Source organism: Sceloporus occidentalis, unplaced genomic scaffold (genome assembly GCF_023333645.1).
Source record: "Sceloporus occidentalis isolate IW3139 unplaced genomic scaffold, rSceOcc1.0.p SCAF_2, whole genome shotgun sequence".
NCBI lineage: Eukaryota > Metazoa > Chordata > Lepidosauria > Squamata > Phrynosomatidae > Sceloporus > Sceloporus occidentalis.
This window is the reverse complement of record NW_028316982.1, coordinates 268,230,188-268,252,763: the sequence shown is the minus strand read 5'-3', so window position 1 is coordinate 268,252,763 and position 22,576 is coordinate 268,230,188. Positions and strand designations below refer to the sequence as shown.

The window sequence follows — 22,576 nt, the reverse complement described above, 5'->3', positions numbered from 1 at the left end:
TAATAATAAACTTCCTTCCCCGTAGATATGGCTTGGGCTTGTTTAATGCCCACACTATAGCCATACATGCCTTTTCTATGGTTGCTAACCCGTGTCTTTTTCTGGGGAGGAGTTTTTTACTCATATAGAGGATTGGATGTACTTGTCTATCTTTATCCTCTTGGCTCAATACTGCCCCGAGCCCAACATCGGAGGCATCCGTTGTGACTATAAAAGTCTTAGTATAGTCTGCAGCCATTAGCACAGGAGCTGTGGTCATCAGGTATTTTAACTCCCTAAAAGCGTTGTCACACTGGTCTGACCAGAGGACTTTAGCGGGCTTGTCTTTCTTGGTTAAATCAGACAAGGGATGAATTTTCTAATATCCAGCCAATCCCAGGAATGATCTTACTCCTTTTTTGGAAGTAGGCCTTGGCCAACTGACTATGGCTTCTACTTTTGAGGTTTCTGCCTTGATGGCCCCACTGCCTATAATGTATCCCAAGTATCGGCTCTCTCTTTTACCCAGGTGACACTAGGAACCTTTGACAGTCAATCCACTCTCTTTAAGCCGGTTTAGTACCTCAGTCAGATGTTGAATATGTTCACTCCAAGAGATATTAAAAATACCAATATCATTGATGTATGCCACCACGCAATGTTTTAACCCCACCAAAATATTGTCCACTAATCTCTGGATGGAGCATTTTTTAATCCAAAGGGCAATACTGTAAACTCACACAAGCCTCTATGTGTGACAAAGGCAGATTTCTTCTGATCTTTGGGACACATGGGAACTTGCCAGTATCCCTTGGTCAGATCTAATGTGGAAATATACTGAGCCCTTCCCATTCTTTCGATCAGATCTTCAGATCTAGGCATGGGAGAGGCATCTGTTTGGGTGATCTTATTTAGCCACCTATAGTCAACACAGAACTGGATAGTATGATCTGGCTTCTCTACTAACATACTGGTGAAACCCAGGGACTACTGGATGGCACAATAATCCCCATCTTTAATATTATATCAGTCTCAAAACCAATACTGTCAGCCAATGGACCAGTCACTCAATATGGAAAGTGGCTACCGGACTTGCTTTTCCAGTATTGATATGATGATATATCCCCTGGACTCTTCTGGGTATATCAGAGAATATATCTTCAGACTTTTCCAACACATTTAGTATCTCTGACTGCTGTTGGGGTGTAAGAGAAGTATCCAGAGTAACCTCTTGTATTTTCTCTTTTTTGCATTTTCAAATTTCCACCGAGGAAGGACAAGGCCTTCGTTATCTGTTTCTTTAACAGCATATAATACATTTTTTTTAAAGTTAACGTCGATCTCTTTTATATTTCTAGACTTCAAGATATGATTGTCACAGTACAGATGTAACAGATCAGAAAGAACACAAAGATGAAGAAGCAAAGAGAGGCATCATTAAGAGAACATCAGAAGAAGTGAGGAACCGAGATATTGTTAATAAAAGTTTTCTTCCTTCCCTCAACAAACATCAAGTCGGTTTAACTCCAAAATTTCGGCTTCCAGAAACAGTTCGTTTTCCGGACATTTGCAAACATGCAACGTCAGAGCAGCATAGAAGGATGGGTTTTCCATGTGTGCGAAAGCAAGGGGATGTCACAGATGCTTCAAGTTACGCACAGAGTTTTCTTCCCCTGGCATAGACTGGAGACTCATCCAACGCAAGATTTCTTGATCTACAGCAGAAAAGCAAACAATTCTACCATTCACAATTATTGTCCACTTTTTCCAACCGATGAGATTGATAAGTTTAGAAGAGACAACGCAGCCGTAGAAAAGGTAACATTTGTTAATGTATAGTACCAAGTCAATTAATCTACAGCGCTATATAAATAATAATAATAACAGGGTGTCAGAAACTACAAGAAAATACATCTAATACAAATAATAGATAAATGTTTTTTGTGGGTTTTTCGGGCTCTGTGGCCATGTTCTAGAAGAGTTTCTTCCTGACGTTTCGGCAGCATCTTCAGAGAATGCTTTGCCTGGAAAGGAGTTGGGTATATATATACTGTGTGACCTGGGAAGGCAGGAGTGATTTGCATGTGTCTTGTTCTGTTGCTAATGGCAGGCCTCAGGGTGGGAGGCTATGCAAAAGAGGATGAGTGTCTGCTTGATTCCTGCTCATTGTCTGCTGGGAAACCCCTGACCCTGGGAGATTTCTCATCTGCATCTGTTGAGTTTTGATCTTGCTGTTTTTCAGGACTGGTAGCTAAACCTTGTTTAAGGGTTTCCCCTTTCCTGTTGAAACTGTCCAGGTGGGGCTACTGACATTTAATGTGTTTGATTCAAATCACTTAAATTATTATTTATTTAATGCTTTTCAATTCTCTTTTTAACAGGAAAATGGTAACACTTACATCCAGTGTGTGAACTTCGTTGTTCAAAACTACATTTTCATTAACAGAAAGAACTGAGTGTTCGATTGGGTTTTTTCTTTTTGGGTACAATGTTTTATTTTGCACCTGCAGATGTGTTCAACCCATCTTTTAAAGAAGAGAAACTCAATGTACTGATGGAAGCCTTACTGATAAAATAAATACTTCAGTTCATGTGTCTGTCATTTGGCATCGTCTTTGGATAAGCTACTCCTGCATAAAGAGTTCTGGGTCACCCTAGGGACAAGATGTCTGTCTTCCCAGTCCTCTGATTCTGGGACTTGGAAACGTCATTGAGACCATTTATTTTTAAGTGACCCATTTGTCCACACGCAGAGCAACTTCTCTGGCTTGGTTTTGATTTTCTCTAGACCAGCTATCTCTCTTCTGGTCTTCTTGTCCCAAAACCTTTCCTGACAGAATCCTGGATTCTCCCTTGATTCCAAGGTTTATAACTTTCCAGTAGTTTAGTGCTTTTGAACTGAACCTTACGTTTCTTTTCAGTGCATTAAAGTGTTTCTAAGTGTGTTAGAAGACTTTAACCCCTTTCTTAGGATGCAGCCACGCTGCAGAATTAATGCAGACTGATACCAATTTAACTATATCCTGCAGAATCCTGTATTTATTTACTTTACTTCAAGGTTTTCTCCCACAATGGGATTCAAGGTGGGTTACAATACTTTTAAAAAGACAGAACTAAAACATTGATTAAAAAAGTTAAAAGATAATTAAATACTACCAATACATGCAGGACAACGTATCCTATTCTTTGTAGTTTAATCAGGTATTCAGCATGGTCTCTCAGAGAGCTCTGGTGCCTCACCAAACTACAAATCCCAGGATTCTGTAAGGCAGAGTCATCCGAAAGATGATGGCAACAAACTTTCCCTACACTTGGGGTGCATCTACACTGTAGAAACAATGCAGCCTGATACCACTCTAAGTGCCGCAGCTCCATCCGAGAGTCCTGGGATTTGTAGTTTTACCAGGTCTTTAGCCTTCTCTACCAGAGTGCTGGCACCTGAACAAACTACAAATCCCAGGGTTCTGTCCAGATGGAGCCATGGCAGTTAAAGCGGGGTAAAACTGCATTATTTTATGCAGTGTAGAGACACAGCCTTACGCTTTCTCCCTCATTTCTGTCTTTTCCTCCTCCTCTCCTATTCTTCTGTCTTTTGCTTCTTCTTCTTCTCCTCCTACTTCTTCATCTTCTCTAGTCCTTCTCCCTTTTTCTTCCTCTTCTTCCACTTCTCCTGCTCTCCCTTCTTCCTCTCCTCCTTTTACTTCTTCATCCTCTCCCCCTCCTCCCTCTTCTCCTTCTTCCCTCTCCTCCACCTTCTTCTTCCTCTCAAATTCTTCCGTCTCCTCCTCCTCCTTGGTCTCCTTCTCCTCCCTCCTCTTCTTCCTCCCTCTCCTCCTCCTCCTCCTCTTTCTTCTTCCTCTTCTCCCTCCTTTCCTCCTCCTCCTCCTCCTTCCTGTCTCCTCTCCCTCTCTTTCTTCCTTGGCTTTGTCGTCTGGGGCTGCAGCGTAGGCCTCATTCCCGTTTCCATGGCGACGCGGAGGCAGGCCTGTCCCGGGCGCTGAGGCCTAGTGGGCCTCCTCCTCCCCACTCCGCCCGCCCGCCTCCAGACGGAGGGAGGGAGGGAGGCCGGGAAGGCGGGCTCAGCGGGGCCTTCCCGAGTCCCTTCCCATCCCCCCTTCCTCCTCCTCCTCCTCCGGAGAGCCCAGTCCTTCCTTCCTCCGGCCATGGCTCCCGCCGGCGACCGGGCCGGGTACTGGGGCCCCCCGACCTCCACCCTCGACTGGTGCGAGGAGAACTACGTCGTCTCCTATTACATCGCCGAGTTCTGTGAGTGAGTCACTGACACGGGTGTGCTTGCGCGCGCCTTCAGATGGACACGCGTCCAGAGCGTCTGGCTTCCTATTATTGTTGCTGGGTGCCTTCGGGCTGCTTCCATCCACACTGGAGAAATAACCCGGTTTGGTACCGCTTTGGCCCTTTCGTGGCTGAAGGCGATGGGATTCTGGGAGTTGGAGTTTGTTGTGACCCCAGAGCAAACGCCAACTCCCAGAATCCCATCGCCTTCAGCCAAGAGTTAAAGGCGGTACCAATGTCATCATCGTGAGTCATACTGAGGAGGGAGCGAGCTTGTTTTCTGCTGCTCCAGAGACTAGAACACAGAGCAATGGATGCAAGCGCCAGGGAAAGAGGTTCCAGCTCAGCCTTAGGAGGGACTTCCTGCCAGTCCAAAAGGCTGCCTTCCTTCCCTGGAGGCTGGCTCTGAGCAGGGGCTGGATGGCCATCTGCCAAAGGGATGCTTAGACCGAGAGTTCCTGCATGGCAGAATAAAGGGGTCGGATGGATCAGGGCCCTTCTTGGGGCCTCTTCCAACTCTAGCATCCTGTGTAGCCAAAGTACAATAGTCTCCTTTGAGCCATCTTGGCTTCAGGGGAAAGTTTAAGCTTGATTTGCTCTGGGACACCTTTGTTTGCCTTTTTAGCAGAACCCTTCTGCTACAATAGTGACTATTCTCTGCTCACTTTTCTTCCCTTGAATGTAGTAGGATGCCAGTCTGCAGACCATATTTTACAAGGAGAAGAGGTGAAAAAGAGATTTATTTTTGACACATGTTGTCGTTTTCTTTAAAAAAAATAACAGGGAGAAAAATTAGCTAAAACCCATTAAAAACATGTGAAGTTGAAGGCTTTCGTGGCTGGCATCCATATTTTTTGTGGGTTTTTTGGGTTACGAGGTAGAGCTTATTGCTGACATTTTGCCAGCATCTGTGGCTGGCATCTTCAGAGACAATTCTCTGCAGATGCCAGCTACAGATGGAAGCAAAACATCAGGAATAAACTCTTCTAGAACATGGCCACATAACCTGAAAAACCCACAAAAAACATTAAAAACAGATCAAACTGGAGTCCAATGTTTGTTTGGAGAGAGAAGCAGCAGTCAAAAATCAATACAAAACAAGACATGGCGACACTGATGTGTTAAGCAACATCCATAGTGCAGGAACCTACTATCCTGGGTCAGAGATGGGCAAGAAGCGGGACCTTCTGTGTTGGGCCGCCTGATGTGTTTTGGCCAGTGAGACTCTTGCAAGGAATGGCACATTAAGTGGCACCTGAGGCATCAAAAAGGACTGTGTGCCAGGGATCACTTGCTATAGCTTTGTTTTGTGTTCATTTCCTAGGCAAGTCACATTCTCTCTGCTTCAGAGGATGTTAGTGGCAAACCACCTCTGAAAACATTGCCAAGAAAACCCTGTGATAGGGTCACCATAAGTCAGAGATGACCTGAAGGCACACATAAACAACAAATACTAATGTATAAGTTTAGAAATTTAGTCAAAAAAGTGACCCCAAATAACTGAGTCGACAAATCCGCAGTCAATGTACATATTGTACTTTAACTCATATAAAAAAGGAACCGTCCCCTAATGAAAGGCAAGAGTAGAATCTGTCCTGGAAGCACTGGCCCTCCCTTACTCTCTCATCCATCCTGCCTTTAGTTTGAGCAACAACAGTTGTGCCTGCCAAAATTTTGTAAGTTCTTTGGCATTGTTTTCCTTTGCTTCATCTTTTAGATCCTTTGTTACATTCACCTAGATTTTATCCTTGACTTATCCATGAGTTGTATCAAAATCCATAAATTTGGCCCCAAAACCCTCCCTCGACTTATACATGAGGTCGACTTATAGTTGAGTGTATGTGGTAGTAAGAGATCCCAAGGATGCTCTCTTTCTTTCTAAATTCAAAATTGATAGACAACAAGGTTCTTAAAAATACACCAACAACCTGTGTAGAGTCTACTCCCACGTATGCAGACTAAAGGCAACCCACGATTGCTGCCTGTGATATTGGAGGCAGTAGGCAGAGACTTTAATGGGAGTTATTCTGATAAGGAACTTAAATGATGACAGTGGAGAGGGAAAATGTGTCACAAGAATCATTCCTCTTAGCTATCGCAGGGAAGACAGTGGGATGGCAACAAATGTGTTGAATGGATTGATTCACACAAGTGTGGGGTGCCTTCTGCTTGTGAATATCTCATTGAATAATATTTATCTCAGCACAAGATGTATCTTCTGCTTGCTAGTGATATCGTCTAGTAAACTGTGTAGTGGGCAAAATATGTTGACTCCAGTTGCCCCAATACAGACATCAGGGCCAACCTTGACAAGAGCAAACCAGGAAGAGAACCGGAGGCTTTCCATCAAAACACATAGAGGACTCCTCATAGCCAAGTAACAGTTTGGCTTTTTGCTGCCCTCATGCGCGATTTGAGTCACCAAGTTTATGAAGGTTGAGGCAGAAGAGCACTTCGACGAAACACTAGCTTCCCAAGAACTTGTTCCCAGGCAGGACAAGTTCCTCAAGCTTCTTTTTAAAGACTCAGAAACAGGGTTCTGATATTGCAAACTGCAGAAAGTGCAGCCTACAGGTTTCTTTCTGTTTCTGAAATCAGATGTCTTGCTAAAAAAATTAAAGTGTACTGCTTGTTCATCATATTGGACTTCCTTTGGTCCTCTCATGTGTTGTATTTATTAAAATCTGGAACTGTGCAGTGGCAGATGGGGACATTTCTATAGGAGGGAGTCACAAGGTAAATACCAAGGCTTGGAGCAGAGGAAATCTAACTGATGTCAGAGAGGAAGGAATAAATTGTGTATGTAATGTATTAGGCATCCTGTTCCCAGCTCCATTTCTAAATCTAAGAATGGCCATCAGTACCTATGTGTAAGAGTGAGCATTCATTCATTCATTCATTCATTCCCTGCCCATTTCCCAATGCCAGGTTTCAAGGTTGCTCACAGTTTTTCTTAAAGTTTTAGAGACATAAGTAAGAACACATAAAAAGTTGTTAAAATACAATTAAACAACCTGTAAATTTAAAACCCTTTGAAACCAACCCATTAAAAACCAATTTTTTAAAAATAAAATCTTGACAAGACGCCATTAAAAGAGCACATCATTAAAAGCCCTTGTAGTTACTAGTTCCCAGATGTCTGTCGAAATAAAAAAAGTTTTCACTTACCAGTTGAAGGACAGCAAGGAGGGAACCATTCTGGCCTTTCTAAGGAGGGAGTTTCCAAAACCTAGGAGCAGCCATCAAGAAGACCTCTTGGTTCATTCTTCCCACCAAACTTGTGGGTCTGAGAAAAAGGTCTCTCCCGAAGATGACCTTAGGGATGGACAGGCTCCTAGAGGGACATAAGGACAAACAATGATTAAAGTAAACAGTGACTATTGGCCTTCAGAATTTGCTCATGAAATGCACAAGATGCAAAAGAAATAGATAATAATAACCAGTGTTTGTTCCTTTCAGCAAGCTTCCCTCAGTTACCATGCTCTGGCAAGTAAGATGACTCCAAACCTAGTATGACAGCCTTACAATGAGCTAACATTCAGCTCAGAGTAGGCTTGTTTTTATTATGTCTCAGAGGTATTCTGGGTTGAGATCATCCCCAGGGACAGTAGTGGAGAGTCATCGGACATACCTCCAGTACTGAACTTATGCTTGCCTAACCAAAAATGGAGAGATGCTACCTTGGAAAAGTTATGGCAGCTTGCTGTTGCATGAGAACACTATAAGCATCCATGAGTTGTAGAGGCAGAGCACTTCTAGTCAGTGCAACTGATAGGTGGATTTGTAATTGGTTGACCAACCGAACCAAAGGATGCTCAGCAATGGCTCCTCTTCTTCTTGAAGAGAAGTGACCAGTGGCATGCCACAGGGTTCTGTCCTGGGCCAGTGCTATTCAACATCTTTATCAATGGCTTGGATGAAAGAACAGAAGGCGTGCTAACCAAAGATGCAGATGACACCAAATTAGAAGGAGAAGCTAATACCCCAGAGGACAGGATCAAAATTCAAAACAACCTTAATAGATTAGAAAGCTGGGACAGAACTAGAAAAATGGATTTCAGCAGGGAGAAATATAAGGCACTGCACTTAGGCAGGAAAAAAAAAGAGAAATGCATAGCTCTAGCATGGTTGACAAGTGGCTTAACAAGATGACATGTGAAAGGGACCTAGGAGTCCTAGTAGACCACAAGTTGAACATCAGTTAACAGTATGATGCGGCAGCTAAAAAGGCCAATAAAATTCCAGGCTGTGTAAATAGAGGTTTTGTGTCTAGACCAGCGATGGCGAACCTATGGCACGCATGCCAGAGGTGGCACTCAGAGCCCTCTCTGTGGGCACATGTGCCGTCGCCCCAGCACAGAGTTTGTCAGAGTTTATTACTAGAAATCCAGAGAGACATGGCACTTTGCAATAAATAAGTGGGTTTTGGGTTGCAGTTTGGGCACTCGGCCTCAAAAAGGTTCACCATCACTGGTCTAGACTGAGGGAAGTCATAGTGCCAGTTTATTCTGCTTAGGTCAGGACTCACCTGGCATGATGTGTCCAGTTCTGGGCACCATGGTTAAAAAAGGAGGTTGAGAAGCTGGAGTGTGTCCAGAGCAGGGCAACCAAAATGGTGAAGGGTCTGGAAACCATGCCTTATGAGGAGAGACTTAGAGAGCTGGGTATGTTTAGGCTGGCAAAGAGACAGTTAAGAGGAGACATGATAGTTCTGTTTACGTATTTGAAGGGGTGTCAGACTGAGGATTGAGCAAGCATTTGGTATTTCTACAGACAGGAAAAAAATTGCTAGGCAAATAAGTTCAACCAAAATTTGTTGACCTTGGTGTACATATAATTGTTCACAAACCTTGCAAAGAAGCACAACAATGGGTTCTTTTGCAACCAAAGTAAAAAAACTGCCATATACTGTATAGGGCCATGTGATGTATTCATCTGCCCCAGACTTTCTACTTTGACTGGAAGCAGCTTTCTGCTTTTAAACTAGAAATGGCATAGGTTGAATTTGTGAAGTGCATGTTCTCTACCACTGCTCTGAGTGCCTCTACTTTCTTTTGCTTCTCAAGATCTGGCCAGAATAGGCTGAGAAGAAACCGGAACCCACTTACAGGAAAAAAATTGTAAGAGAGGCCTTCTGCAAGGCATACATTGTCAAGGCTCAATTAATAAGTGCTGTAGTAAACTGTTACTGATAGTTTCTTTTTTCCGCTGCAGAAAGAAATTAAGAGGATGAATAGAGGACTGGTTATAACTGTGACTATATACAGCAAGTCTGTAAGATAAGTGTCTATGTCAAGGACCCACTAATTTTGTTGGGCCTTATTGAGCAGCCACATTCACGCACCCCTTCCTGAGTCCTCTGGCCCTAATCTTTCCTTGAATATGAATTGACTATGAGTCATCTTGCTTTTATAGCCACCTACTCAGCATAAAGTGAGAGTGTCCTCTTTTTCTTAAATCCTGAGGAATTAAAGGAAGGAGACAGGTTGTTAAGCAGTGTGTGTGTTGTGTGCCTTGAAGTCCTTTCCGTCTTATGGCAACCCTAAGGTGAACCTATCATGGGGTTTTCTTGGCAAGATTTGTTCAGAGGCAGTTTGCCATTGCCTTCCTCTGAGGCTGAGAGTGTGTGACTTACCCAAGGTCACCCAGTGGGTTTCATGGCCAAGGGGGAATTGAACCCTGGTCTCCAGAGTCGTCGTCCACCACTCAAAGCACTCTGCCACACTGCCTCTGCAGTCACCAAATAAATCAATCTGTCAATCAATCAATCACTTTGTAAAGTCAAAGGCTTTCGTGGCCCGCATCCATAGTTTTTTGTGGGTTTTTCAGGCTATGTGGCCATGCTCTAGAAGAGTCAAGGATAAACTCTTCTAGAACATGGCCACATAGCCGAAAAACCCACAAAACATAATCAACCACTTTGTTTATATCCTGCCTTTTTCCCAAGCCAGAAAAAAAGTAAGGCAGCTTAGAGAATAAAGATCCAAATGAAACTGCATACAGTATTACTTAAAAAAATTTACAAAGAGTTAAGATTAAAATAATGTTAAGCCATCTATAGAATTAAAACCAAACATTAATTTAAAAGGGTAGATTAAAAACTGTACAACGCTAAAGCAGAATACCCTTTATATAAAACAATCAGTTCCTGAACACTGTTGAAACAGAAAGGTTTTCATTAGATGATGAAAGAACAACATGAAGGGAGCAAATCAAATGATCAGAAAAATCTATCAAAAATGAAAGCTATAGCAGACACAGTAGAGAGGACCTAACCTTCCCTTCACTGCTTGGACCAGCTATAGCAGATACAAGTTTGACATTTGACAGCACACCCTTTTACTTTCTCTTGTATACGTGGACAGTACCATTTACTTTTGGGAGTGAGAAACAGTTCCTTATTGTAAATGTATTAATTTTTATTTGAAATTTGTTTTAAACCCTCTTTGACTTGTGATGGGCTCCTACAGTGGCTTACTGCATCCTGATTTGTTGCTGTTAACTACAATCAAGTCGAATTTGACCTATGGTGACTCTGGTCCAAAACATACAGCAGAAATAATCCCGTTTGAGACTGCTTTACTGTTCTGGCTCAATGCTGGGGAATTCTGGGAACTGTATATTTGTGAGACATTTAGCCTTCTGTCAGAGAGTGGTCATTTTCAAACTGGAAGCCACTTCCATCCTGTAAGAACATGTATTAAGTCACCTTTTTGGACACACATAGAATCGGACCTAACTATAAAGCATTAAATATCCTGTCTCTTTTTGGATTTTGTATAGTCGCATTAGTATGTTATAGTCAAATTAGTAAATTATTTATCCTATAATAATGAGAGCTGGTGTGGTGTAATAGTTTGAGTGTTGGATTGCATCTCTGGAGATCAGGGTTCGATTTCCTGCTTGGCCATGAAGCCTACGTGGTGAACCTGGGCAAGTCACACACTCTCAGCCTCAGAGGAAGGCAATGGCAAACTTCCTCTGAACAAATCATGCCAAGAAAACCATCTGATAGGTCTGCCTTAGGGTTGCCATAAATTGGAAATGACTTGAAGGCACACAACATCAATGACAACAGCAAAATGTTTCAGTATCTGTTCTTGATAGAAGAATGCCCAAAACTGTTGGAGAATTATTTTTCCTCGTGTTGACAATGCTGCAAGGGGCAAGATATATTACAAAGGGCCTTGGTATGCAAGGTACCCTTCCGAATGACTCACCCAGTACACTGAATAATGACATTTTGTAATACGTTCTAGTAAATTAGCTTAACTTGCTTAGCCTAAAATGTTTGTGTGGGCTGATTAGTGTTTCTCACTCCAATTACTTCTACACTGTTGCCATAGTTGTTTGAACAGGCTTCTTAAATCATTTTCTAATGTCTAGATTTTTAATCCAAAATTGATAATTTTGTGATTTCCTGCATACAGATCCTTCCTACATCTCTTCTAATAGAGCACACAAATGAGTGCACAGTTAGTCTCCATAGTTTAGAGAGGTCAGTTCAGTAGGTTACTATCAGAGCATGTCTTTAATGTATCCCTTTGCACAGTTTAATGTTTGTAGAAAGCTGAGGGATAAGCAAGACAGATGCTTCCAGTGGTGCATCATCTAATCTGTGCATAATCCAATGTGTTTTGCTAGACTCTTTCAGGCAAGTGGCTGTGAGGATTGCTACTACATTTGAGGGAGTTACATCAGGCTTGAGTTTTAATCACCAGGTTTTATTTCCAGCGTTCTCTATGCCCCGAAGTGTCCCAACAACCAAGGGAAAGGTATTCCTTTGATCTAACATTTCTTATTCATTAACAATAAAGACTGTTATCAAAACATTTGAAATGTGGTGCTGCATGAGAGTACTGTAAATACCATGGATTGCCAGAAAGACACATGAGTGGGTCCTAGAGCAAATCAAGCCTCATTTCTATCTAAAAGTCAAAATGATTAAACTGAAGTTATCATACATGAGAAAACATGACTTATTGCAAAAGACAATGATGCTGGGAAAAGCAAAGGCAGTAGGATAGAGGAAGATCACACAAAGTGCCCTCCATATCCATGGATTCAACCATCCACAGATTCAAAATATTCACAAAATACACAAATTCTAAAAAGCAAAGCTTGATTTGCCATTTTATATAAGGAACACCATTTTACTATACCTGTGCATTTATTGGGACTTGAGCATCCATGGATTTTGGTATCCATGGGAGGTCTTGGAACCAAATCCCAGGAGATGCCAAAGGCCCACTGCATTACAGATGGATGGATCTATGTTGACAACTTGGGTTGGAACTCTTGGAGAGCTTCGTTTTAGGAGCTACATGAATCAAAGTTGACTTGATGGCAAAGAATGACAATGACAACCAGATTTTTGCATGTCTAGAGTTAGAAAATAGGGAGACTGGCTGACAAAGGATTTAAGAATTCATATTCTGCTATCGAGCTGCATCACCCCAGTTTCAACAATAGCTCTATGCTACACAATTCAGAAGATTTTTTGTACTAAACTAAGCAGGAATATGCCTGCAGTTATAGCCTCCTTCAATGTAGCTGTAGTATGACTGCTTTCATTGCTGCCAGAGGCATGACTTCTGACCCTTTGCAGCTGAAGAATTTATTTATTCCTATCCTGCTTGAAAGAACATTATTGTTCTTGGTGCAGTGCTGACATGCTATTCTGATAGTAGAACGACAGCAGTGAGTATTTGCGACTCAGCCAGACAAATCTGTCCTAGTGTAATCTGGGGTGTTGTCACTTGGTACTTACAGAAATCTTGAAAAGTATATGAACAGTAAATGTTGAGCATGTCAGGTGTCCCAAGTACTCTATGAACATATAAAGCTGCCTTATTCTAATCCACTGCAGAAACATGGATCTCCAGATTCAAAACTGAATCAAACTGTGCCAAACTGTGAATTTGCATCTTTAGGATGAGTGTGACCCCATCTAACACAGACTGAATCCTTATTCCTTGATCTGTCTTTCAACTGAACAGGAGCACCTCTGTCTTACCTGTCTTAAGTTTCTATTTGTTTGCACTTATCCAGTCCATTATGGATGCAGACACCAGTTTAGAATCAAGACAGCCTCCTTGGACTGTGGAGTAGAGCTTATGTGGTAAAATTCAAAGATATAGCCATGTTAGTCTGTAGGACAAGTATGTAGAGAGATCTTGTAGAACCTTTAAGACTAACTTAAAGAAAGAAGTTGGCAGCATGAGTTTTTGTAGACTCAAGTTTACTTCAGTACAGCAAATGCATCTGAGGAACTAGACTTTAGTTTACAAAAGCTCATGCTGCCAACTTCTTTCTTTCAGTCTCAAAGGTGCTAAAAGATCACTCTATGTACTAGACTAGAGCTTACAGTATATTTTTAGGAGTTGGAGATGCTGTAGTGTTTTACTCTAATGAAGTTATGTAGCTATCCCTTTTGAATTTATTTGTTTTGACATGGGCACTTAATTCAAAAATCTCTGTCTGTGTTTCTTTGCCTGTTTAGAGAAAAATATAATTAATATAATATAATATATAAGACACAAAAATAGATCAAGACAGTTTACAGCTGTTTAAACAAATGGAAAGCTTTATGAAGAAATTATTTTTATTGGGGATACTTCTAAAGCCAACATCACATGCTAGCTCAAGAAAAGAATTTGGCTTGATTTGCACATCTGTTAAAAGTGAGTTCATAACTTTAATTTGGATTACTGTGTATATTAATTGTTTTAATTTCTCCCTCTCCATATACAACTTGATAAAATACATATGTAAAATATATGTCTAAGGTCTCATATACTTCATAGGCATGTAATCACTTGAAAGACATGAATTACAACTTTGAAACTTGTGTAAAATGTGTTGGCATCCTTTCATTGTTAAAAGGGAATTTTATGAAATTGGAACAATATCTGCAGCAGAATGAAGCACTGGATGGTTTTCTCTGTCACACATCACTGCTTGCTTCATGAGCCTTAAAACATGTAGTAGTGGGAAATTTAATGGATGCATTTTCACCTGTCAGCACACATTTTACCAGATATATAAAGGCATATGTTTGCATTGCAATGGCCTATGCTGGCTAGAGTAGTTAATAAGTTGATCTTATATCCCTAGCAGGCAAAACCCAATAAATAAACAAACAAACAAAATTTAGATCCGGTGTGGCTGTTTCAATTGCTAGACGTTGATTCTTCACCAATCATCCCCAAGAGAGAGCATGTGATAAAAAGCTGGTTATAATTTAGGAAATCTGATTTTAACACTTCCCTAAATATTTTTGTTGTTGTTAAATTCCCTCAAGTTGATCCCAACTCATGGTGACTCTGATGATGAGACATCACCAACCCTCCCTATCTTCCACTTCTCTGCTTAGATCCTGTAAATTCATGCCTGTGATCTTCTTAATAGAGTCCATTAATCTAGCATGCACTCTTCCTCTCTTTCTAAATCCTTCCACCTTTCCTAGCATTATTGTCTTTTCCAGTGAGTCGTTCCTTCTCATGACGTGACCAGAGAATGACAACCTCAACTTGATCATCTTCGCTTCCAGGGAGATTTCTGGTTTGATCTGTTCTAGGGCCCATTGGTTTGTCTTTTTGACTGCCCATGGTATCTTCAGCACTCTTCTCCAGCACCACATTTCAAATGAATGGATTTTCTTCTTATCCACTTTCCTCACTGTCCAGCTCTCACAACCATACTTGGTAATGGGGAAAACAATGGCGTGTACGATTCTGACTTTGGTGCTAAATATGCTTTCTTTTGTCCTAAATGTTTTGTGCTAAATATGCTGACTTTTGTGCTAAATTTCACCCTAACTATACAGAAGTAGAAACATGTTGTGGTAATTTGTCATTCTCATTATGAAATGTTTGTACTATATGAAGGCTGCTATTTGTAGTTCTCCTTTCCATGGCTTAGTCCCTAAGGCTCTGTGTACAATAAGAGAGTTTCCTACTTGGCCTATACTTTTCGCAGGAAGTTGAGGATTATTCTGCAATTTTCCGCCTTATCTGCCCAGCGCATGCATCAGTTATGCAGACTCTATCCTGTTCTTTCTTGAGGTCCATGCCGATCTCAAGTGACATTGTTAAGTACAGCGCTTCCCTCTTCCTCCCACTCTTATTTTTAAGGCTTATTTAAAATGTTAGTTGTAGAAGTTCAGCTAAAATATATACCACGTAGATACAAGCTGGTATTTTCCCTTTGAAAAAGCAGAAGTCTTCTTTAAATGAAGAAAATGGAAAATAGCACAGTTGCTGACAAACAAAAGTAAATTGACCAAAGAGCAAAGTACGTTGCCAAAAAATTCTTGCTTCTGATGTATTTAAGAGAGCCAGTTAGGGACACCATTAGAATGAAGTGCAGTTTTCCCCTGATGAAATTAGGGGAGGTTGATGCTCTCCATGAGTCCTTAGCATTTGCTGGGAAATACTGACTCCCCTTAGATAATCAGGGAGTGAAAAGTCAACATGGGGAGATGGCCAGAGAAACTGAATAAATTTTTTGCATTGTCCTGTACTGCAGGAAATATTGAACAAATGCTCATCCATTAACTGTTTTTGAAGTATGTGGAGAGATCTTGTAGCACCTTTCAGACTAACTCAAAGGTCTCAAAGGTGCTACAAGATCTCTCATATGGATTCTGCAGACTAACACGGCTATATCTTTGAATCCTACCATTATTTTTGAAGTAGGATGACAGGAAGGTATCTGAAGAACTAAAGTCAAATAGAAATGGAGAAGTGGAAGTTGTTAAGGTTGTCTGACAAATTAAAAATGACCAGAATGTATTCACTCACGAACTCATTAGAATCATAGTCTTGGAAAAGATCCCTTCGGCCAGCCAGTCCACCTCTTGTCATGCAGGAAGACAAAGTCAAAACACTCCTGACAAAACAATCCAGTCTCTGTTTAAAAACTTACAAAGAAGGTGACTCTACCACACTCCAAGGGAGCATGTTCCACTGCTGAACAGCTCTTACCATCAGAAAGTTCTTCCAAATATTTAGGTGGAATCTCTTTTCCTATAGTTTGAATCCATTGTTCTGTGTCCTAGTCTCTGGAGCAGCGAAACTTGCTCTATCCTCAGTATGACATTTTTTACAAATATTTAAACATGGCTATCATATCACCTCTTATCAAGGCTAAACATACCTAGCTCCTTAACCCACATTGTTTCCAGACCTTTCACAATTTTGGTCGCCGTCCAGCTTGCCCACATCTTTCTTGAACTGTGGTGCCCAGAACTGGACACAGTATTCCAGGTAAGGACTGACCAAATCAGAATGGAGTGGTATTGCTTCCTTTGAACTAGACTTTATATTCCTGTTAATGTAGTCTAGAATCACATTGGCTTTTTTAGCTGCTTCATCACACTGTTGACTCATGTTCAGCTTGTTGTTTATTATGACTCCTAAATCTTTTTCACGTGTACTGTTACTGAGCCAGGTGTCACCCATCCTATATCTGTGCATTTCATTTTTTTCTGTTTTAAGTGTTGTACCTTACATTTCTCCCTGTTGAAATTCATTTTGTTAGTTTTGGCCCAGCTCTCTAAGCTGTTATGGTCATAGAGTCATAGAATCAGAGAGTTGGAAGAGACCGCAAGGGCCATCCACTCCAACCCCTTGCCATGCAGGAAATCCAAATCAAAGCATCCCCGACAGATGGCCATCCAGCCTCCTCTGTTTAAAGACCTCCAAGGAAGGAGACTCCACTGCACTCCAAGGGAGTTTATTCCACTGTCGAACAGCCCTTACTGTCAGGAAGTTCCTCCTAATGTTGAGGTGGAATCTCTTTTCCTGTAGCTTGCATCCATTGTTCTGGTTCCTGTTCTCTGGAGCAGCAGAAAACAAGCTTGCTCCATCCTCAACATGACATCTCTTCAAGTATTTAAATAGGGCTATCATATCACCTCTTAACCTTCTCTTCTCCAGGCTGAACACCCCCAGCTCCCTAAGTCGTTCCTCATAGGACACCGGCCTTGTTAGCTGCCGCATCGCACTCATGTTCAATTTGTGGTCTACTTGGACTCCTAGATCCCTTTCACACATATAACTCTCGTTCAGCCAGATGTCACCCATTCTATATCTGTTCATTTCATTTTTCCGTCCTAAGTGCAGTACCTTACATTTCTATGTGTTGAAATTCATTTTGTTAGCTTTGGCCAAGCTTTGTAATCTATTAAGGTCATTCTGAAGTTTGATTCTGTCCTCAGGAGTATTAGCTATTCCTCCTAATTTGGTATCATCTGCAAATTTGATAAGTATACCCCCAATTCTGTCATCCAAGTCATTGAAAGATGTTGAACAGCACTGGCCCCAGGACAGAGCCCTATGGGACCCCACTGGTCACTCCTCTCCAGGATGAAAAGGAGCCATTGTTGAGCACCCTTTGGGTTTGGCCGGCAACCAGTTCCAGATCCATGTAACAGTTACACTGTCTAGCCCTCATTTCACTAGCTTGTTTGCAAGAACGTCATGGGGAACCCCGTCAAAAGCCTTACTGAAATCAAGATATACTATATCCACAGCATTCCCTTCATCTAACAAGCTGGTAATTTTTGTCAGGAATATGAAGGGTTAAAACACAGCACACAGGGAAATGCTTGATGTGTGTGTGTGTTTGGCCATGAGCATTCAGCAGAGTGACAAGGCTGATCAGCATAGCTGAAGCTCATTGGCTCAAGGACACTTCAGTGTCCAAGTGCACGTAGCCATGGATGATGAAACCATGTGTCTAGATTGCACAGGAGACACATGACATGGTTACACACCTGAACTCACTGGGTTTGGGAGACCACATGGTCTGGAGGCTATATAAGCCCAGGGGTTGCAAGGTTGTGTTGTGGGTTTGTAGAAGGAGTTGGATTGGTATGGTTTGGAGTTTTAGAGATCTAGTTTTGTATTATAGCACTGTGAATAAAGAGCACTTTGAGGACTTAGTTTCTCTGGTGGTTTATCAGTGAAGCTACAGCATCGGTTTGCTGTGTGTCCCCGGAGGTTCCTTCATTGCTGCAGTTCCTGGAAGACATCCAGTTGCTGTCATCCCAATTGGACTTTGGAGCCACGCTTCGGCTTCTGGAAATTTGCCAGCTCTGCTCCAAGGGTCTGATTTAACCCCAGGACTCGTTTGAGTTGCTGACAAGGGTTGTTGGACCCCAGCAGTTGCGCTGACAATTTTATCAAAAAGAGATTAGATTTGTCTGGCATGACTTCTTTCTCTGAAACCTGTGTTGACTTTTTGGCATTGCGTTCTAAATGTTCACAGACTCTCTGTTTAATGATCTGCTCTAGAATCTTTCCGCTGGGATCCTCTTTTTTGCCCTTTTTGAAGATGGGGACAACGTTTGCCCGCCTCCAATCTGCTGGGATTTCTCCTGTTCCCCAGGAGTTCTCAAAGATTATTGCCAATGGCTCTGATATTACATTTGCCAGTTCTTTAATACCCTTGGCTGTAGTTCGTCTGGTCCTGGAGATTTATGTTTGTTTAGATTAACCAGATATCCCTGTACTATCTCTTTACTTATTCTGTGCTGAAATTCCCCTATTCTATCCTCAGCTCCATTATCCTCAGGTTGAGCACCCTTTGCCTTTTCTGAGAAGACTGAGGTGTAATAAGGAGACCTTGGTCTGGGGAATTTATCATTAGCTCAAACAGAGGAGTGGTCTCTATCCTATGTATACGAAGGTAGCCAAGGTAATAGGTCAACAGAAAACTGAATACTGTTTATTATTCATTCACACATAAGACAATCGTACACTCACACAATCATCCAAGAACTCAGGAATATAGTAAGTTAGCGCTGGATAGATAACATGAGGCTTTCTAATGGGAATATTCACCTGTACTGGCGGTGCTCGAGGATTGATGAAGACTCAGCAACACGGAGGGGAAGGGAGGGGGAGTGGATTGGAACTATATCAGAACTCAGACCGACATGAAGCCTGTCTGGATTCTAAGACAGAACATAGACAAAAGATGTGAGGGACCTTAAATAGGCAAAATCTTGCCTCAGGCGAAGAGTTGTTTCCACATTTCAAAGCAAAGCCAAATCTACATGTTAAAGATTGCTTGATCTATAGAAGTCTTCAAGGTGAGAATGGTTCTGGCCTGGCAAAGCATCCTGGCCATAAATCTGCCTCAAAGGTGTGAATGACTCTTTTTTGTTGGCAACTCCTATCTGGGCCTCTTTGATCAATAGCCTAAGTGACCTGTCCTGTCCATCTTGCAGTGATGGAGAACTCTGTGTCAGGTATCCCATCAGGCACTCTGCATAGGGTCATCAGAAGAAAAGTCATCCACATTTAGGATTTTAAGGCACCAATGCTGGTAATAGAGGTAAAGAAAGTGTTAAGTAGTTCAGCCTTTTCTCTGTCTTCTGTTAGCATTTTGCCATCTTCTCCATGCAGTGGCCCTACCGTTTCCTCCTTCTTCCTTTTGCTGCGAACATATCCAAAAAAACCTTTTTGTTGTTCTTAACCTCTTGAGTTCATTCTGTGCTTTAGCTTTTGTGACTTTACCCCTACAAATGCCTGCTATTTCTTTGAATTCCTTTTTTGTGATTTTCCCCTTTTTCCATTTCTTATACATGTTCCGTTTAAAACTTAGCTCAGTTGAAAGTTCCTTAGTCATCCATCCTGGTTTCTTCAGTCATCTCCCATTTTTCTTCCTCTTTGGAACTGTTTGAAATTGTGCCTTCAGTATCTCCCCCTTGAGAAACTCTCATCCATCTTGACCTCCCTTCTCTTTTAGTTTTCCTGACCATGGGATCACCCCCGGTATTTCTCCAAGTTTACTAATATCAGCTTTCCTAAAGTCTAGAATGTGTGTTTGACTATGCCTGGCTTCTCCTTTCCATTGTATAAAAAACTCCAGGAGAACATGATCACTCCCACCTAAGGATCCCACCACTTGCACCCCATTAACCAAGTCATCCCTGTTGGTTAGGATCAGATCCAAAATAGCTGATCTCCTTATTGCCTCTTCCACCTTTTGGACAATGAAATTGTCTTCCAGGCAAGTGAGGAATTTGCTAGACCTTGAGGATTTTGAATTCTGATCCTGCTTTCTGGGATATCAGCTATTCTTTCTAATTTTTTGCCATCTGCACATTTGATAAGCATGCCACCTATTCCATCATCCAAGTCATTGATAATCTTTGGGTTTGGTTGGTCGGTCAACCAATTGCCAATCAACCTACCATTAGCATTGTCTAGTCCACATTTTACTGGTTTATGTGCAAGAATATGTTGTAGGACCTTGTCAAAGGCCATACTAAAACCAAGATACACTACATCCACAGCATTTCCTTCATCTACCAGGCTTGTATCAGTAAAAGAGATTAGATTAGCCTGGCATGACTTGCTTTTTGGAAAACTATCTTAACTTTTAGACAACATTCCTTTCTAAATGCTTACAGACTCTCTGTTTAATGATCTTTCCTGGTATTGACATTGGGCTAACTGGATGGTAATTGTTTGCGCCCCCCCCCCCTTTTTTTTTTTTTAATGATAGGCACAACACTTGCTCTCCTCGTCTGGGCAAAGAACTTTAAATAAAGATATTAAAGAACTTCAATAGAAAATTAATGATTTAATTAAAAATGCAAGCTGTCAGTTATTAGTCATCCTACTGAAGGATTGAAAAGTAGCCAATATAACATCAGTACTTGTAAAGTGATCCAGGGCTAGTCAGATTCAGGATATTAAGAGCTCTTAGCATGTGAAAAGCACAATTAACGTTAGTAGGATTAAACATACAAGAACAAGCTTTCTTGAGGAAGTATCAGCATGAATTCTTCAAAGGGAGATACAAGTTGAGCTTCCCTTATCCAGAATTCTGAAATCCAAATTATTCCAAAACCCAAAGCTTTTCATGGGTGGCTAAGATAGTGACACCTTTGTTTTCTGATGGTTCAGTGTACATCAACTTTGTTTCATGCACATAAAAATGTATAAAATTACCTTCAGGCTTTGTGTATAAGGTTTATATGAAGCATAAATGAATTTTGTGTTTAGACTTGGGTCCCATTTAAAGATATCTCATTGTGTACATATATGCAAAACCAGGTATTCCAAAATCCAAATAAAAATCCAAAATACAGAAGACTTCTGGTCCTGGTCCTTCTGGCATTTTGAGTAAAAGATACTCAACTTGTCCTGCCTTGTCACCCTTTAGGCTTGCTTAGACATGTCAGCAGACATGTAGTTAGAATAATGCAATATTTACAACTTCCAAAGACTTTTGACAAAGTCACTATAGAAGAAATAATCTTGACAGATACAAGGGAAGGAACTTAGATATAAATAATGGGTTAATGAACAGGAAGTGAAGGGTAAATTTAGACAGGCAGTTTTTACAATGAAAGGAAGTTGTTGTATTCAGACTAATATGTCATGTGGGTAAGGTAGCAAAATTTAAATCCAGTAAATTATTCAGGACAGGGTAATCCCAAATTATTTCTGCAGTGCTGGTGCAGCCTAAGTTCTCTTTCCTGGTTAACTCCTTCAGACTCAACCAGTATAGAGATTTTTTGGTTTGGTTTGGTTTGTTTCAGTGTAGAAAACATTTCTGCTTGTTTGCCTCAAACATTTTGTTGTCATGTTGCCCATTCCTCTAGTCCTCATAGATCATTTTGGAATTTGGGGTTTTCTCTATGGCACGGTACATACCACCAACAAGCAGTGTACCAGCGCCGATTCTAGGGTTAGGGACTGCGCGGCAATCGCGCGGTCCCTAACCCAAGTACGTGTGGGCGGTGTAACAATGGCGGCGGCCTGTGTACATGGGCGCCACCATTGTTATGTAAATGCTGCGCAGCGTCCACACGTTGCTGCGTGACACTTATGTAACGAGTACTTGTTATGCCACCCTTGTGGCTCTAAAAGAACCCAGTTTTTCCGGGTTCCTTTTCCTCCGTAGGGAAGCTGCGTGGTTTGGCGCCTGTGGCTTCCCTGTGGAGGAAATTAGGCTGCCAGCAGGCCGCCCTTTTCAGGTGGTCTGTCCTGCACCTTTGATTCCTCTTACTGCTAGCTGGTACTTGTTCTCCCCATTTATCAGCAGAAGAGCAGAAGAGTGTGTGTGTGTGTTTTAAACGTATTTTGTATTCAGCAGTCTGTAGCACAAAGGGTTAGTCAGGAAGTGACTGTGTTAGACTGATATAATGGAAGAACCTTGAATGGTGTTTAAAAAAAACTCCCGGGGCTTATCCACAGTTTAGTCTCTGCCCCTAGTGATTCACTCCGCATGTAATGCTTTCTGTGTGTATGTGTCTTCAAGTCACCTCTCAGTGTATGGT

The 22,576-nt window shown here is 41.6% G+C and overlaps 1 protein-coding gene and 2 long non-coding RNA genes across 4 annotated transcripts in view; 2 read left to right on the top strand and 1 right to left on the bottom strand.

Moving 5' to 3' along the window:
• The window catches only part of LOC149320134 (uncharacterized), a 12,944-nt gene extending 11,178 nt beyond the window's left edge, over window positions 1–1,766 (top strand). The window contains exon 3 of the long non-coding RNA XR_016280281.1: window positions 1,338–1,766. This is a non-coding gene — a long non-coding RNA (uncharacterized LOC149320134). The remainder of the gene's footprint in view (window positions 1–1,337) is intronic.
• Window positions 1–7,787, bottom strand: part of LOC149320133 (uncharacterized) — an 8,483-nt gene extending 696 nt beyond the window's left edge. Inside the window, exons 1-3 of the long non-coding RNA XR_016280282.1 lie at window positions 7,713–7,787; window positions 7,441–7,606; window positions 1–1,694 (exon numbers count right to left, since the gene is read on the bottom strand). The exon at window positions 1–1,694 is cut by the window's left edge and continues 696 nt beyond it. This is a non-coding gene — a long non-coding RNA (uncharacterized LOC149320133). The remainder of the gene's footprint in view (window positions 1,695–7,440; window positions 7,607–7,712) is intronic.
• ACER3 (alkaline ceramidase 3) overlaps window positions 3,944–22,576 on the top strand; it is a 67,066-nt gene continuing 48,433 nt past the window's right edge. The window contains exon 1 of one of the 2 annotated variants that reach the window (XM_089513000.1): window positions 3,944–4,245. In XM_089513000.1, coding sequence (XP_089369126.1) covers window positions 4,143–4,245 — 103 coding nt within the window. In that variant the 5' untranslated portion in view covers window positions 3,944–4,142. The remainder of the gene's footprint in view (window positions 4,246–22,576) is intronic. The other variant, XM_089512999.1, reaches the window with a different exon arrangement.